We start from the raw sequence: 18,634 nt of genomic DNA, 5'->3' as shown, positions 1-18,634 counted from the left end.
CATGTGTTGAATCCAGCCCTTTCTGACTTAAGTCCAATATATCTTGGTACCCTAACTTAGGAATATTTTGAGGGTTTTTTTTAATCTTATTTTTGTGTGTGACACAGACCCCTTTGGCAGTCTGGTAAAGCCTATGAACCCCTTTCTCAGAATAATATTTTGAAATTTATAAAATGCATAGGATTATGAAATAATTCAATTATATTAAAATATAGTTATCAAAATATTTCTAAAATCAAGACTCTGGAGCAAAGGTTAAGAATTCTTGCTGCAATTCTTTAGACACAAAAATACTATTTATAGAGTTTGGTTATTATTATAAATGGGCATTTTTTGAAGGAAATGTTTCTTGGAAATCATTAATAACCTTCTTTGGAATAAAGATTTTGACAATTTATACTGTAAAATACTTACTTGGTCCTTAACCACTACAGAATACCCATTATTATATGCCAGACAATACACCAAGCATCGCATTATGAGCTTATGTGACTGCTTCCAGATGTAGGAATCTGGAAATAACTAGAGAAGAGCCAATAAAGAAAGCTGCCTTTTTTCCCCCCAGCTGCAGATATGGCAGCTGCTTCCTGCTGAGATCATTAGCTAAGTGTTTGCATATACTTTGAAGTAGAAATGGCTGAATGAGGTCAAGGCAGATGGCCAGATTCTTAAGTCTTCCTCCATCTTCTTCTGTGTATTTTACTCCATGTACTATGCTGCCCCTTCTCAAGTTCTATGAAGCATGCAGGAAACACTTAGAACTGTAGGGGAAGAAGAAAGGAGAGAAGTAGAGAAAAAAAAAGGAAGAAAGGAAGAAAAAAGAGATGAGACAGAAAGACAGGGCGATAGAGACAGAGAGCTTACATGACTTTAGAATGACATGAGAGAAACCATTTGCCTGAAAAAGCACCAAAAGCAGAAGAAATAGACAATAATGAGTTAACAAGAGAATGAATTATGAAAATTATTTTTAAAATACTATGTGCCAAGTGCTGTGATAAGTATTGGGGATACAAACATAAAAAGTGAGGCAATCCCTATTCTCAAGAAGCTCAAGTTCTAATTGAAAGAGACCACATGTAAAAAAAAGGCTGGCTTCAGGATGGATAGAAAGGTCCAGAAATCCCTAAAGTTAATAACCAAGACAGCTGGTAAGTTCCAGGCTTCTTAGGTTATATCCATAGGTCCAATAATAATGACAGTGCTAATAAAAGCTAGCATTGATCCAGTGCTTTAAGATTTGCAAAGAGCTTTTACACGGGTTATCTCATTGAATCTCACAATCCTATGAGGTAGGTGTTATGACAAATGAGAAAACTGAGGTCAAAAGAGATTATATTATTTGCCTAGGTCACACAGCCAGGATCTAAGGCAAGATTTGAATTCTTTTCTTTCCAAAGTTTAGCACTTGATGCAATTTACCACCTGGATGACTCTTATAATAGGGATCTTGGGAGGAAGTAGACCTTGGAGGTAATAGCAGGACATAGCCATTAGGGCCTCGTGATCTTTTGTTGAACAATTAATTACTGTTATCTAACTCAAAAACAGTCAAGCAGTTAAGATTGGTACTGAGAAGGGGGTCAAGAGGATAAAGGGAAGGCACTCATGTTGGCAGACTGGTTCAGATGGGTTCTTGAGGGGATCAAGTGATCAGAAATAGTAGAATAGCCTAGAATACAATGTACAGTCTTCTGCTTGCTTAGCCATTCAGTCTACACCACCTGTTTGGTTTAATGATGAAAACTAAAACTAATTTTTTTTTATCAGCAGGAGCCTGGTAAGACAGCAACAACTCAGACACATTTTTGTCACTAAAACCTGTCAGATAAATTAATTTTCTATTTCTTTTCTGGATTTGGTCCTCTTTGAAGAAAACCAAAAACAAATTAATCTTGGCCAGCTGAGTAAATCCTTTAAATAAAAAAAGTTTGGTTTTTTTGCAGTTGTTGTTTTTTTTCCCTAATAGAAAAGGATCAAATGTATTAATAATAATGTTATGAAGTGCACTGGATTTCCCCCCCCCCCCCATAGTTATCATAAAGGGACCAGAGGGAATATCTGGTTATCCAAACCCCTCACTTTCCAGATTAGGAAATTAAAGTCCAGGTGATAAAATGACTTCCAAGTTTTTAGGTAGTAATAGAGCCACACTAGAACTCAGGTCTCTTTGATTCTTAGTTGTTGGTCCCTGTTCCACTATGCCATACTGGCTCTGTCATTCTAAGAAAAAGGAGAAATTCAGAACTTTTACCTAAAGAAAACACTGAAATAAAAGAGATATGAACACAGAAAGAAACTTGGTAATAAGGGAGACATCCAGGGTTCAGCACTTGGGTGGAGATGGTACTTGTATTATTATTAGTTGGAAAATGAGGCAAAAGGTGGTTAGTGAATAAGAACAAAATTTTTTTATTTTTTTTACAAGAACAAAATTTTAAAAAGCAAAACCACTCTCCTTTGAGGCCTGATCCCTAAAAGACAAACTCTTGCCAAGGCACTTTCCTGGCAGTTCAGCCTCATATGCTTGGCTCAACCTGCTCCTCCTGTGTGGAATGCCATGAACTGGCTGGCTGATTCTACCTCCTTCCTGGATTGGTTTCCTTGTGCTCCATGGGTAACAGGCACAAACAATGCCAATTTGCAAATGACTACTGAATCCCTTCACTGTTTCTAATCATTTTTTTCTGCCTGTTGGCTTAAAACAGATCATAAGCAATAAACCTACCATTTCAGAATACTGAGACAGTCCAGAGAAAAATTAATTCAGAGACAAATGAAGTCATGGACAAAGTTTTTTCCAAGCAAAGAGTTTCCCTGGAGGAGGACTTCCTAAGCTAAGATTGCTTAGTTAAGCTGAAGAGAATGGTTCCTACAAATTTAAACTTTTGAGAAGAATTAATGCTTGGGAGCAAGCTATATCCAATTTCATCCACATGCATATACACACACAAGTTTGCATGTGTGTTTATATGTGTCTGTGTGTGCACTTGCACATATGTGTGCACTCATACAACTCTCCTGAATACTATTTCCAGGATGGAAGTTCTTCCTCCCCTTGGGAGACTGGGCTGTACTGGGCATAGAACACAGAGTAGAAAAATTACATCAAGGGCATGGATCATTTATTTTCAAATGGGGCTTCTTCTGAAAAAGGTTCATTGTTTTTAAAGAATCCTGTCAAGCTTGATAAACTCTGGACTATTCAGATGTTAGCTATCATTAATAACAAGTTTTTATCTAGTAAAAAATGGCACTTGGTGCTGGACCAAAGAGTAAAAAAACAAACAAAAACCAAAAAAAAAATTTTTTTATTAAGCACCTGCTTTGTGCCAAGCACCAGGAATAAGTATAAAATATTTATCTATCAAGGAATTTATTATATTCAAATGGAAGATGGAATGTCTGGCTAAGGAACAGAGAAAAGTTTGGTAAGATTGAAAAGTGTGGGTGGAAGGAAGTAATGCATAAAGAATGAAGAAGAAAGGTGGGCACTATGCATAACTTCTCTCATGAAGCCTTTCCTGATTCCCATAATTACTAGTCTCTCTTTCCCAAACTACTTTGTACTATACTGTATATATTCTCTTTATAATTTGAGATATGTATTTGCATTTATTCTCCATCTTTGAGTCTTTGCACTGGCTGGAATGTACTCCTTCCTCTCTAATAGCTGAATACACACATACAAATTACACACACATACACATACACACACCTTTGTTTAGTTTTTCAAAACATTTTACAACCAGACCCCACCTTACTTTATATTCATTATACATTTTTTGAGCTCAAATTCCATCTCTGACATATCTTGGCTATATAATTTTGGGTGATTAACTTAGCTTCTCAATGCTCTAAGTAGGTTATAAGACAATGTTCACATAGATGATTAATAAATGCTTGTGCATTGACAAAAGTTGCAGAAAATGTGCTGACCTTCATTAGTGGGGTTAGTTTCTTATCTGACAGTTTCTCATATCAATGAAATTATAGGTCTGGTTCCCAATCCTGAGCTTATCCTACACTCTAGGCCCAGCCAAACTGACCTTCTTGCTGTTTCTCACACATGATGCTTCTGTCTCCTTGCCTTTGTATTGATTGTTCTCCACAATCTCTTTCCCTCCATTGCCCTATCTAGCTATCTATCTGCTTGTCTGTCTGTTGATCCATTTGTCTGTCTGTCTCTCCACCTATCTATCCATCCATCCGTCTGTCAGTCTACCCACCCATCTATCCACCATCCATCTATCCATTCATCTGTCTATCTATTTACCTATTTATCTATTGATCTATTTATCCATACAGCTATCTGTCTACCCACCCACTCATCCTCCATCCATCTATCTACCTACCTACTTACCTATTCACCCATCCATTTCTCTCTCTGTCTGTCCATCCAACCAGCTATCTATGTATCTATCCATACAGCTATCTGTCTGCCTGTCTATCTATATCTCCATCCACATACTCATCACATATATGTGTATATACAATATCTCCCCTGAAAGAATCAAACTCCCTTCAATAAAGAAACTGTTTCAACCCCAGGAAGTAATAAGTGTCTGACACATAGTAGGCCCCTGTTGATGGATTGGCTTCAGGGTTATAACACTCTTCATTGCTTCATCTCTGTTCCCTTCACTTTCTCCACAGTTTTGTTTCCCAGGACCCTGTCACTGGTTTTCTTCTATATACACTCTCTTATCAATCTCACTCCCTCTCACAGCTCCAATAACCACCAATAAGCAAATAAACCTCAAATCCACAATTTGCCCCAGTCCATTGTTGGTAGAATTGGTCCAGTGATTCTGAATAACAATTGGAAACTATGTCTAAAGAGTCACCAAACTTTGCATTCTCTTTGACCCAGCATTACCAACACTAGACTTATACCCTAAGTAGAACAAGGAAAGAGTTAAAGGACCCATACACAAGAACACATTTATACAAGTTCTTCTTGTAGTAGCAAAGAATTGGGAACTAAAGGAGTGCCCATCAACTTGGAAATGGCTAAATAAATTGTAGTTTATAAATGCAGTTTAGGAATACTGTTTCCAATGAATCATATAAGAAACAATGAAAGAGAGAGTTTCAGAGAAACCCGGGACAACTTTGTGAATTGATACAGTGTGAAGTAAGCAGACCTGGGAGAATAATTCATATAGTTACATTGTATAGACATCGTATAGATTAGCATTGTAAGGAGAGTTTTGAAAACTCTTAAGAACTTTGATCAATGCAAAAACTAATCATGATTCTACAAGACTGATAATGAAGCTTGCTACCTACCTCTTGACAAAAAGGTGATAAATCATTTTAGGAGAGCAGAATGAGACATATTTTTTGGACACAGCCAATATGGGAATTTATTTGCTTAATTATACATATTTGCTATATGGGTCTTTTTTTTTTCTTTTTTTCCTTATAAGTTGAGGTGCATGGGAAAAATAAATGCTTATTAAAATGAAAATAAAATGAACAAAATCTCAGTGGTCATCTCTCGCTTTGTTTACCCTTCACTATTTCTATTGCCTCAAATCTATTGTAGACTCTTATCACAATCTATCTTATTGTACTCACTTGAGCTTATCATAAAAGTGTTATAACAAATATATCTCTACTCCCTTTTCCCTCTGGTTCATTCTTTACTTTTCTATCAGAATCATTTTTTCTTCTTTTACCCCTAGATCTAGGTCATTCTTATGTTAAAAAATGTTCAGTGTTCTTTGGCCTTCTATGACGACCTAAAAAAAGTTGAAAATCCTCTTGCCTTATGGGCTCTCCACAATTTAGTACCACACAAGCTTTCAAGGCTTGTCTAATTTTATTCATTTCCATTATTGTTATTGTCTATCCTTTTTCTCTTCTATCACTCCTTTTCCTCATCTAATACACTCTATTATACTTTCCTCTCACTGTTTATGCTCTATTCCTGTTTCTGGCACATCTATTCCATTCCTCTCTTCCTGTTGAATTTCTATCTCCTTTTAAACTTCATCTCAAAAGCGAATTGCCTCAAAAAGCCTTCTCTAATCCTTTTAGATGATAATGATCCCTTATATAGCAATTTGCTTTGTAAATTTCCAATGCATGTCTTATCCTTCTATGAGACTATAAGTTATTAGAAGGCAATACTATTACCTTCCTATGTTTAATCTATATTTTATATTTCCTTAAGCACAGTGTTATCTGTACATTGTAAACACTGAATGAATGAATCTTCATTTTAACTCCTACTCCAGTATCTGGGTAATTGAAGTAAGACCTTCCCACTTTTAAGCTCCTAGAGTTTGAAGGATTTGTGAAGAGTTTGGAAGGTTTTTGAGGGACAAGGTTCTCATATACAAAATAGAATATTAATGAATGATGGCATCACAGAGAAAAGTCAGAAGGATAAGCAGGTTTTGGACTTGTTGAGTTTGAGATGCCTAGAAGATATCCAAGTAAGTGTAGAACATGGAGTAGGGAAAAAAAAATTGAGGGACAGAGAGAGTAAAAGAGAAATGATACAACAGGACTTGTTTCCCTCCCTGTCTTCTACATCTCATCATGTTTTCTCTTTCCCCTTTATGCTTCCAATCAGCATAAGGTAGTGGGGTTGAGTAGAAGTTGTAGTTGGAGACTTTCAGTTTTACATGAAGATTTAGGGAGGGAAACAGCACAAAGGACTTCTCTTCTTTTCTTCTTCACTGCCACTAACCAACCACTACCAGTGTGCATGTTGAAGGATCAGGAAAAGATTATAATGTCAAAATAAAAATTGTGTATGTATTGAAAAATTGTAAATATTTGAGAATTAATTCTGTCATGCTAAGAAAGCTTCTGTGGGTTCATTCTAGCAAAGAAGGAGTTCCAGTACAATTTCCTTTCCATGAAAAAATGTACTTGGAGAATACTTGATTTCACCTTGATGAACTTTGTACTGATAATTTTTGATAATACATGGCTTTGAGTTTAACTTCCTCCTCCTCCCACTGCACACTTTAAAGGAAATACATAGCGTTATGTCAAGACAGAAGTATATTGTGAACTAAGCAAGCTAAGAAACTGGACAACAGAAGAATAATTTTCATTTTAAATTAGGTAACTTAAAGAAAAGCTATTTTGGCAAGATAAAAATGAGTTGCTAACTATTCTGATACAAATGAGTGCTTGAATCAGGGCTTTCACTTAGAAAAGGGAAAAATAAAGAAAAAAAACAAAATAAGAAATGCTATTATAAAAAGTATAATACATACTTATCTTGATTATGATTATATTTTACAGGAAGTCATTTTGGAGAAAGAAAAAGGTAAAGGATTAGAGGAAGAGAGGAAAAAGTAAAAAGAGATATGAAGATTTTAGATGGAAAAAAAGAAAAATATCTATTCATCCTGACAACAAATTTTCATAAATATTAATAATAAACCTTCATTTAAAAACTAGCTATAAGCATTCCAACAATGCAATGAACTAATGTGTTTAGCTTATTATATAGTAAAACTTTTATATATGTGTGGGGCTTTGTGCTCAGTGAGAATTCATTTAATACTGTAGATAATGATACAATACTTTGTAATCATTATATGTATTGACTGCTCTGAATTGTCAAAGTTTCCCTTGGGGGAAGAGGTTTTAATAACATTAAATAAATGGAAAATTAAGATTGTGGTTACAACAACTAATCATATTTAGTTTATGAGACAAACTGTTGAAAATTAGTCATTAACACAAAAGATTTGTTCATATATTTAAAAAAATACCTTAACCTCCCGAAGATTCATGCATTCCTCCCAGGAATAAAACTTTCTTTTCATCCTAAGAGAGAAGAAAGGAACAGACAGTGTATTTAGTGAGAACAACTATCTATGTTTCATTTAAAAATCAGGTGTTTTTTTTTTTTTTATTTTACTATAAGCTGGACAAACCTGACTGTCCTTTCTACCCAATGGAAATCTACAAAACAATCTCATCATTCTATATCACTCTAAATTATATTTCATCTTAAGGCCTATTAATTAATTATATTCTATGCCACAAAGTATAGAGGGAGATATAATATGGCACAGTGAGGTGAACTAGACAAGGCAGGAGACCTAGGTACTAGTTTCAGCTCTGTTACTAAGTAGCTCTACAACTTTAACCAAAGCACTTAAGCCCCCAGGGCCTCAGCTTTCTCATTTATAGAACAATAACTAGGGTATGGCAACTATGATTTTGTCCTAGGACACCAACACCAAAGGGACATACTTCCTTGTGGCATTACACAGACACTATGAAAAGCCATAGGGTTCTAATCTCTCTTCCATCTCAATGCTGTGGCTTACACCCATACCATCTTCTTATTCCTAGAAGTTGCTGGGGATTGTCTATATGACTTCATTCAACTAAGAAAATTATTCTCCCTCAATACCCACTAACTGAATTTTCCCCTGGTGACAGATTTCCAATGATGATTTTGTCCATCTGTAATATGAGGAAGATAACCTCTAAAGTCCCTTCCAGCTCTTAGCATTTATGATTTTAATTCACTGACCAAGGCAAAGATTTTATTAAGTCTTTAACAAAGTCAGATAGTTTAAATCAGCTTTGGTTTTGGCTATAATTATAAATTAATCTTTTCTTCATACTATCTCAATGAATTAGGCTAATGTATGAATTATAGGGAAAACAGGTTACATCCTATAGCCCAACTTCTTAAATTGTGATTCAAGAACCTATATGGGATCTCACAACTGAATGTGGAGATTGTTAAATTATAACTTATTATCATTAAATGTTTGATTTGTATACCTATTTTATATGCCTATTTATCTAGGGTCATGTTAAAATATCTCAGGCCAAAAGGGGTTACAAGTAGAAAAAAATCTAAGCCCCGTTGTATATATAGCATGGGTCTAAGAATAGTAGAGAAGACCTACATATTATGGATAGCTAGGTAGCACAGTAGATAGAACACTGGGTTTAGAGATGGGGAGAATTCAAATCTAGTCTCAGATACTTACTGGCTATGTGACCCTGGCAAGTCACTTAACCCTGTTTGCCTCAGTTTCCTCAAGACAAATTATTCCAGTATCTTTTCGGAGAAAATCCTAAATAGTATCACAAAGAGTCAGACACAATTGAACAATAACCACAGTGAGTAATAATTTGATGCAGATACCATTCCTGTCTCTCCCCAAGGATTCCTTCCCACTCTAGCCAAGATGGCTTGCCAACAGTTGTCTGGTAGTTGGTCTGGGTGGTAACAGAAATGGTGGGCCTATTCTCCACAAGTGTTGTTCCCCTGAGAGTCAGACTAGAAGCCAAGGAGTAAAGAGGGTGCTGCTATTCCCAGGACTCTAGTTCCTAGGACCCTTATTAGAGAACATATCTTGTAACTAGCTTTCTGTGTGGATGTTCAGATTTTCTTTTACTAGACTCTCAGCTCTTAGAACTCAGAGATTATATTTTATCTAAACTTTATACATCCTTTATACATGGATTTTTTTAGCAAATGCTTTTTAAATTACATCCTTGTATTTTTTTTTATACATGATTTTAAAAGTAGTATGTCTGTAAGCAAAGAGAAATCAGATGTGGGATTTTCTACATTGTATATGTAAGCTTTTTTTTCTTTCTCCAATCTCTCAGACTCTTATGATCATAAATATAGAATTGGAAAACTATAAAGTTGAACTCCTATTCCATTTTACAGATGAGGAAATTGAGGCATAGAGAAATTAAATAAATTGACCATGGTCATACAACTAACTACAATAGATAGAATTAATATGGCATTTTATAAACATCACCTCACTTTATCTTTACAATAACCCTAGGGGATAGGCTATTTAGTTATCCTCTTTTTACAGAAAAAGAAACTAAGGCAGGCAAAGGTCAAATGATTTGACCAGAATCACAAAGCCAGTAAGCATCTGAGGCTAAACATTTAACTGAATTCTTCCTGATTCCAGGTCTATTGTTCCATCTAGTTGTCTTATAATTAGTAATTTTTTTAGATTTGATTTAAACCCAGGCCTTCTAGTCACCAAGCCTATCTGTCTTCCTAGCTTAATGTACACTTATATTTCAAAAGCAAAGTTTGCTCTGAAGACACAAACCACTGATTGCTTCATTCTAAATAGTCTGTAGACAAGGGGGAAGGCAGTAGTTATCCTGTCAAACCCAATCTCTATAAATACTATCTTATATCTTTTTTCACTGTTACTTCACATGAAATAAACAAATATTTGTCAAACATTTTCTATATATAAGGAATAATGATAGACATAGTGGAGGATATGAAAAACATGAACAACTTCAGGATGTCTGTTCACTGTTACTGAATGCAACAAAATTAATCTACCCAATAAATGTAAATGTAAATGTGTCATTAATTATACCCAGCAAATAATCCACCTAGGACAACTAGGTAGATGGAGTACTAGGCCTGAAGTCAAAAAGACTCTTCCCAGCGTTCAGGTCTGGCCTCAGATGCTTATTAGTCAGGTGACCCTGGACAAATCATTTAACCCTGTTTGCCTTAGTTTGCTCATCTGTAGAACAAGCTGGAGAAGGAAATAACAAGCCCCCTAAAAAACCCAAATGAGGTCATAGAGTGAAATGACTCAACAACAACAAAAAACACCTGCATGACCTTGAGTCTCAATGTTTCATCTGTAAAAGGAAAGGATTTGATAAGATGGTCTCTGAGGTGACTTTCAACTCTACATTCTTGATCCTATGAGAATGATAAACAATGATGATAATAATAATTGATATTTTCTTAGCCCTTTTTAAGGTCTTAAAAATCTTATTCCTCACAATAGCCCTACAGAAGATATACCATGGGTATACCATTCCATTTTACAGATGAAAAAACTGAAGCTCAAAGAAATTTATAAGATTGAAGGATCACAAATATAGAATTGGACTTTAGAAGTCATTAACTCCAACTCCCTCATTTTGCCATTAAAAATACTGAAGTCTGGGGATTTGCCCAAGGTCATACTATTAAATGTCAGTAAATAAACAGGATTTATTTGTTTATTTAGATTTTTTATTTTTAGACTAGGTGAAAGAGGAGATTCTTTGCTTCAATTGCTACCTAGCCTTAATTATTGAATGGGTATGGACTCAGTCAAACTGAGACCTGTTGAAGACCTTAGGTCAAGGTCTCGCATTGCATCCAGAGCCATCTCCAGACATTCTGATCTATATCTTACCACTGGACCTAGATGGCTCTGGAGGGGAAAGTGAGAGAGGTGACCTTGCACAGACCTTCCTCACTTAAATCCAATTCACTTGCATATTGTAGCATCACCTCCCTGATGTCATGGTCCTATTTGAAAACAAAAGACAAACAATAATCTGATGGCCAAATCTAGCATCCCAAGCCACTACCTTTAAAAACTGAAATTTCTATTTTCCACTCTATAATAGGCTTAAGTCAGCAATTTTTTGACTAAGTCTTATAGAACAGTGATTGGGGTTCCAACTTTAATTGAAGACCATCCTAAAATTGATTGATAACTAAAATCATGTATCTTAAATCATAAGAGAAAAAGTTGAGCAATGTTTGTTGACAACTTTATAAGATAAAAAATACATTTGATTTTTAGATCTTCACTCACCCTAGCATCAGTTTGACAAGATTATGTTTTCTTCCTTGGTGGAAGAATTTAATTAGAAAATCTAATCATAGCTTATGTAGGGAAAAAATGATTAAATTTACTTTTGGAATTAAATTTATGTATAACTATGCCTAAAGAAAAATTTTCTATAGTTAAAAAAAAGGAATAACAAAACATGACTAGAAGAATTTTCACAAGGTTGATTGCACTCTAAAAATTAAAAAATCATCATTATCTCTCTCAGTTTTATATCTCTTAACTTTTTTCTTCCTTTCTCCAATCCAAAGGTTCAGCCTTGTATTCAATAAGATTAAGAAATAGAGAATCATGATAATAGTAACTATTGCTTATATAATGCTTTAATGTTTTCAAAACACTTTACAAATATCTTATTTTATCCTTACAACCTTAGGATGTAAGTACTATTATTTTCCTTACTTTATACATAAGAAAACTTGGGCAGACAGAGTTAAGTGACTTATTACTTTATAGAAACTATCTAGGTAAGTAGTGTCTGAGTTCAAATAAGGAAAATGAGGCTTAGAACACAGGCCATAGTCAAGAAAGTATTAAGTGACAAACAGGACTTGAACTCAAGACTTCTGAAATCAAATAACATTGTTTATCCCACTATATCTTACAAAGTTGGCTTCCATCATCTCTGATTTATGGGTCAAGGCAAGGGATACATAAGCAGAAAAGAGGAAGGGAAGCTATCGAATGCTTTAATGAAGGATGTTGTATTTTAAACTTTCTTTCCTTCTTCCAGTTTTCCACTCTACCTCCTCATTCATTTAGTCATTCTTTCAACAAACATTTATTGATAGAAAATCAAGAGATAACTGACTTTTAATTTTCTCAGTACCACTCAAAACTCTGAGAATTTTTCCTTCTGATAGAAGTTCTCCAATTCCTGGGTTTCATTTTAAAGGTGAACTTTAGATTTTTTTCATCCCACAAGCCATAATTAGACATAACTAAGTGACAGTCCTACCACCTCTCAGGCAGGAAACATTATCCTAGAATTCTGACTCTAAAGTGTGAAGATTTAAAAATCTAATTTTGTATTTTCCATGATAAAAAATTTCTGCTATGTGCAAAGCACCACCCTGAGCAATGAGGGATTTACAAAAAAATAAAGAAAAAGATCCCTGTTTTCAAGAGGCTCCTGAGAGTTCAATGATAATAATTCTCTTATAACATGAAATAAAGGAAGTCAAGTAACTAAGAAAAGATTGAATCATAGAGAAAAGTCCCTATGGTGGGGATCATAGAGATAAATATTAACCTACCTACTTCCTTCTTTCTTTTCTTACATTCATCATCAACATTCTCCTTATCCTCACTATCTAAAAGCTATTTTTGTTTTTTCTGAAGGCAAGTTCATAGGGGTGCAATTGGTAGGTCTGTTTATAAGATTTTTTTTTTAAATGGTGCTCCAGAAATATTTACAAAGAACTCTCTTGAGTAACCAGGATTCATGCCACCCCCAGTGGAACAAAGTCCCAGTGTAGTTCTTTCCCTGAGAGCCTCTAATTCTTTTGTGGTCTATGGAATGAAGAAGTTTGAGGTTTACTCCAACAGAGCAGCTGGCTCTCATTTTGAATCTGCCAACAGAATTCCTAATATGTCGAATCACTTATGGAAGAGAGGGAAAATGGCAACTTATTTCAGTGGGAACTGTAACCTGGTCTTCTTCAATCCTCTGTAATAAACTAGACCCAAGAGACTCTGTATCAGGAGCTAAACTCAGGCTGGAATGGAGATCCACCTCTGATGCCTACTAAATGATATGACTTTGTGCATCTTACATCCATGTGTTTCAGTTTTCCTATCTGTAAAATGAAAGGATAGGAATAGATGATTTCTGAGATTCCCTTTCAGCTCTAAATCTATGATCCTACAAATAGATTTTCTATCCTAGTCTTAATCTGTCTTCTATAGTATGGAAAAGGACAAAAGAATTCTTATAATTAAATAGTAGTATTTTGTATTTGTACTGTCCTTCCTACTTGCCAATGCACTTTTATCTGCATTATTTCAGTTGAAACTGTGTAACAAGACATTATCTGAAGGTAAAATGACTTACCTAGTAACACAGCTAGAATTCTAGTTAATGGCAGAGATAGAATATTGCTCTCCATCACTTACCTCTTGTACTATTTGTAATTTATATAGAGTTTTAAGACTGGTTTAATTTTCAAACATTACTTCATTTGAATTTTGCAATAATACTGGGAAGAACGCAGGTACCAAAACAACTATTACTTTTGGGTTTCAAATGGAGCCAAGGTCACACAGCTAAATAATTGTTATAACAGTGGTCCTCAAAATGTGTGAATAGCAAGGTGTTAGATATGCCAAAAAATTTTGGAAATTATTGCAAATAAGAAAATTTATAAATAATTTGGTTAAATATACAATTTTACTTACCCAGACAATAATAGTTTGGCTAAAATATACAGTGTTCAATTGTTTTCAATCATGTCCAACTCTTGGGGTTTCTTGACAAAAATAGTGGAATGGCTTGCCATTTCCTTTTCCAGTTCATTTTACCAAAGAGGTAACGGACAAACAGGGGTAAATGACTTGCCCAGGGTCACACCGCTAATAAGTGTCTGAGGTCAAATATGAATTCAGTCAGATGAGCCTTCCTCTATGTTCTATCCACTATGCTACCTAATTGCCCTAAAATCAATCTTTACTTGCAATTTTTTTTTTTAAAGAGGAAGGTAAAAACTTATTTGGGGCCATATGTCCTATTGGAAATACCTGCATCCTATGATAAAAGTAATGCATAGATAGATAGATAGATAGATAGACAATTCATATATATATAGATATAGATATATATAGATAAGTTATCTGCATAACACTTTTAAAAATTTTGAATTTATCATCTCAGGTGATCATCAAAAATTCTCTACCATTCAACTATTTGTGGAATTAACCTCATTTCTAATGAGGAAACTTGAGGTACTTAGAAGCTAAGCAAAACTGTCCAAAGTCACGAGCTAGCAGCAGAGTTAGAAGCACAACCTAAATCTCCTGTGTACTTTACTATGAATTATTTAATTTGTACAATGAAGATCATAACCATCCTACAATATCTACCTTACAATCCTCATGGAGATTAAAGGAAAGCATGGAGTTTGGAACCCTTTAAGAAATCACAAGGCACTAAACAACTTATGATATCCTTAAGTCTAATCCCACTAAGCACCCCAAAGTCAATTGTCACTTAATATATAAAGTCACTGCTAAGGCTGAATCAGAAGCTAATAATGACAGCGATCTAAAAGAGGAATGAGCTGACTAAATGACTACTTCTTGACTATGTTACAGAGGGGAATTCTTGGCTAAGCACAGAGTGGTTAATATGGTCTTTGAGGTATCCTCCTTCTCTGATATTTTATAACTCTGTTTCTGTGATCTAGGAGATACCTCTTATTTACACTGCAGATTTCTTAAATGTATGTCTATTACTGTTTCCATGTAGTCTCCCCCATTAGCATGTTAGTAACTTGAGGGCAGAGGTTTTTTTCTTTCCCTTTCTTTGCATTCCTATCCTTTAACACAATACCTGGAACATAGTAAATCTTTAATAAATTTTTTTGATCACTGATTGATTGATTGGTTGATTAATATTGAAGACAAGAAAGAAAGAGGTATAGGATTAAGAGCTTTGAACATACACAGTTGTGGATCATAATATTTAAAGCTGGGAAGAACATGGAAGAAAATCCATTTGACATCTATCGTTCCATAGGTGAGGAAAAGGAGACCCAGAATTGGGAAGTTAGTGACTTGTTCCAAGTCACATAGTCACTAAGTGGTAGAACCAAGACTCAAACCTAGAAGTGATTCCAAATTCAAGTGCACCAAGGAACCTCAGAACTCCCACCTTGCAGGAATTGGGATGGAAATTGGCATTGGTGGGGGGGTGAGAATTCTTGCCATCAGTAGGGAATCTGTCAAACTTACTTTTTAATGGCAATTAGCTCTCCAGACTCAATACTTCTTCCTAGGAGGACAGAGCCATAGGTTCCATCACCAAGCTGCTTGATCGTCGTATATCTATGCATGGTGTGCCCCTTCTGGCTTTATACTCATCTCAGTCCTGAGACTGCTCCCTCCTGTCATGGAAGCAGTTCTCCTCAGAATGTAGCCAGACTTTTCGGTGACAGCACCAGCACAAGGTATTCGAGATGTCGTGACAATCTCTCAAATACATAGTTTCAAGGCTCAGTCTTCTGCCTTCTGTGAAAAAGGAAAGATGACGATAAAGTCTATCACATTTTCAGTGATGTAGGTTACAAGGTTTTTTTTTTTTACAGTCAAATAAAATTCTTCCCCATTTTTTACTAGAGATACTAAGATGTGGGAAAATAGTATGCATTTTTTTCACTGACTCAATAATGAATCAGCTCCAATTCAATGTTTTTCTGATGACTAACACATTCTAAGCAGACTCTGCCTGTCGAATACACTAAGTGAGAATAGCTTTGTGAAAAGGAGCTAAGTTTATCAATGTAAACATACAAGCCCAGCAGGACTAAATTTAAAGTTCTCAGACAAGATTTTGAAGGAAATTGCCCACACTGCACAAACTATTTATGGGTGTATATGCAGGATGACTTTTACTATTAGATACTCACTAGCTAAGCAACAGAATAGAAATTGAAGTACTGGAGCTAATCTGTTAGATGCCTCTGGCCAAGTCATTCTAATTGTAAATTTGTGAATATACAGCATGTCCCAAAAGTTCTAGTGCCACTTTAAGCTTTAATGTAGAAATATTTTGCATGACTGTGTATATATAATGGGTATCATATTTCTTACCTTTTCAATGGGTGGGAAAGGAGTGGAAGGAGGGAGAAAATGTGGAACTGAAAATAAAAATAAAATTTAAAAAGTAATTAAGATGAAAAATAAATAAAACCAATTAAAAAGTTTTAACAAGTGATTAAGCTATTTAATAGCTACCAAGACAAAAAATATATATAGTGTATTTTAATAATTATTAAAACTCAAAACTTCTCTAAAAAGGAAAACATTTAATAAGTATCTACTATATGCCACGTACTATACTAAGTACATATATATGCATTATCTCCATTTAATTTCCATAACAACTCTAGGAGATAGATGCTATTATCACCATTTATCTGACAAACACAGAGATTAAGTGATTTGTCCAGGGTCAGTAAGTATCAGAGGCTAGATTTAAACTCAGGTCTTCCTGACTCAGCACTATATCCACAAGGTCATCTACTTGTCCCCAGAACTTTTGAGATTCCCCTATGTCTTAGTCCCCCTAGAGGCAGTGGGTTGTGTTTTGAAGTCTGGACTTATTAATTTATAAAATTTACTTAACATCCATTAGGCTTAGTTCTCTCATTTGGAGATAATAACACTTATATCTTCTACCTCACTAGATACTTGCAAGGAATGTATTTTACAAATAAGTTGTTATAAAAATGTGAGTTATTATACCTGAAGAAGTAGAAACATATGTAGCAATATTCATTGAAATGGGCTGAGATACCATTTTGGAATTTGATATTATACTAGAAAAGTTACTGAACTTCATATATATATCCTTGGACCCAGAGATGTCTCTACTAGGCTTATACCCCAATGAAGTCAAAAATAGAGAGAAAAGTTCCATATATTTAATCTTTTGTTTTTGACAAGCAAACATTTGGCATTTGAACAATGTGGTCAGCCCAATGGAGTTATGCTCTCTGCAGTAGAGTTGGAATGTTTGGCAGTTTGAAAAAGGACCTTGGTGTCTGGTATCTTATCCTACCAAGTGATCTTCAGACTCTTCCTAAGAATTCAAAAGGAAGCAATTCAGTTCCTGGCATGGCGCTGGTATACTGGCCAGGTTTCACAGCCATTCATCAATGAAATCAGCCCAATGGTTCTGTAGTCCTTTAGTGTGTTATTCAGTCTAATACCTTTCCTCTCCCACACTTTCCTTCAGAGCCTTCCAAACACTGAGCAAGCTCTGGCAATGTGTGTGTCAATCTTATTATCAATGATATCATTCCTGGAAAGTATACACCAAGATAAAAGAACTTCTCCATAGCATTCAAACGTCACCATTTGCTGTAACTGATTATAGAAACACCTTTTGTGGTAGCAATGAAATGGTTACAAAGAATGGCAAATGATTAAACAAATGGTGGTATATAAATTAACAGATTATTATTAGGCTGAGAGAAATTATACCTATGAAGAATTCAGAAAAACTTGGAAAGAAGTATATGCACTCATGCAAAGCAAAGAAAGCAGGCATAAGAAAAATTCATATAATGGCCACAATAATGAAAAGGAAAAAACTACAAGACAAGAGTACTCTTATCCCTACAAGTGACCAATCTTGATTTCCCCTCACAGTAAAATGCACCTTCCTCTTCTCAAGAGAGATCATAGATTCTAGAGGTGAAATATGACATATGTTCACAGGGAATATGCTGCAAAGTGTTTAGCAACTGGCTCTCAGAAATATATTATAACACTTTAAAGTTAAACTAGAATTATTAACAATTTCTCCATCGTTTTCTTATATCTAGACAATTAACAAAATAAGGAATCATGCCCTGAATTCTAGCATTTGCTCATTTCCAAAATGTAGTTGTTTACACTGAGAATTTAACAACCTGCTCTATGAGATGGGTCCTGTATATCTTCTATATATTAGGCAGGGACAATATATTATTTTGGTTTTGCGTAACTAAACTATATTCCTTTGTAATAGGAAGACTCCTATGGGGATTTAAGGGAAGTTCTTTAGGAAATGAGTCATATAAACATAAAATATTGTTTTTTTAATGAAAAGGAATAGGATTAGAATTGAATTTTTTAAAATTAAACTTCATGAGGCAAGGACAGTGTCTTAGCTAAATTCGTATATTCTTTATGAATGTAATCAACATTTTTTTAATATTTATTTATCTTGCTGAGCCAATTCGGGTTAAGTGACTTGTCCAATGTCACACAGCTAGGAAGTGTTAAGTATCTGAGGGCAG

At 34.8% G+C, this 18,634-nt stretch overlaps 1 protein-coding gene across 6 annotated transcripts in view; it reads right to left on the bottom strand.

Moving 5' to 3' along the window:
• Positions 1 to 18,634, bottom strand: part of CILK1 (ciliogenesis associated kinase 1) — an 84,497-nt gene that overhangs the window by 45,510 nt on the left and 20,353 nt on the right. For all 6 annotated transcript variants that reach the window (XM_012549127.3, XM_023503036.2, XM_031964721.1 and 3 more), the window contains 3 exons: positions 16,440 to 16,486; positions 15,582 to 15,857; positions 7,746 to 7,800 (listed from right to left, as the gene is read on the bottom strand). In XM_012549127.3, the coding sequence (XP_012404581.1) occupies positions 7,746 to 7,800; positions 15,582 to 15,682 (156 nt within the window). In that variant the 5' untranslated portion in view covers positions 15,683 to 15,857; positions 16,440 to 16,486. The remainder of the gene's footprint in view (positions 1 to 7,745; positions 7,801 to 15,581; positions 15,858 to 16,439; positions 16,487 to 18,634) is intronic.

This window comes from Sarcophilus harrisii, chromosome 4 (genome assembly GCF_902635505.1).
Source record: "Sarcophilus harrisii chromosome 4, mSarHar1.11, whole genome shotgun sequence".
Taxonomy (NCBI): domain Eukaryota; kingdom Metazoa; phylum Chordata; class Mammalia; order Dasyuromorphia; family Dasyuridae; genus Sarcophilus; species Sarcophilus harrisii.
Note: the sequence above shows the minus strand (reverse complement) of the source record. Positions and strands in the feature narration are given on the sequence as shown.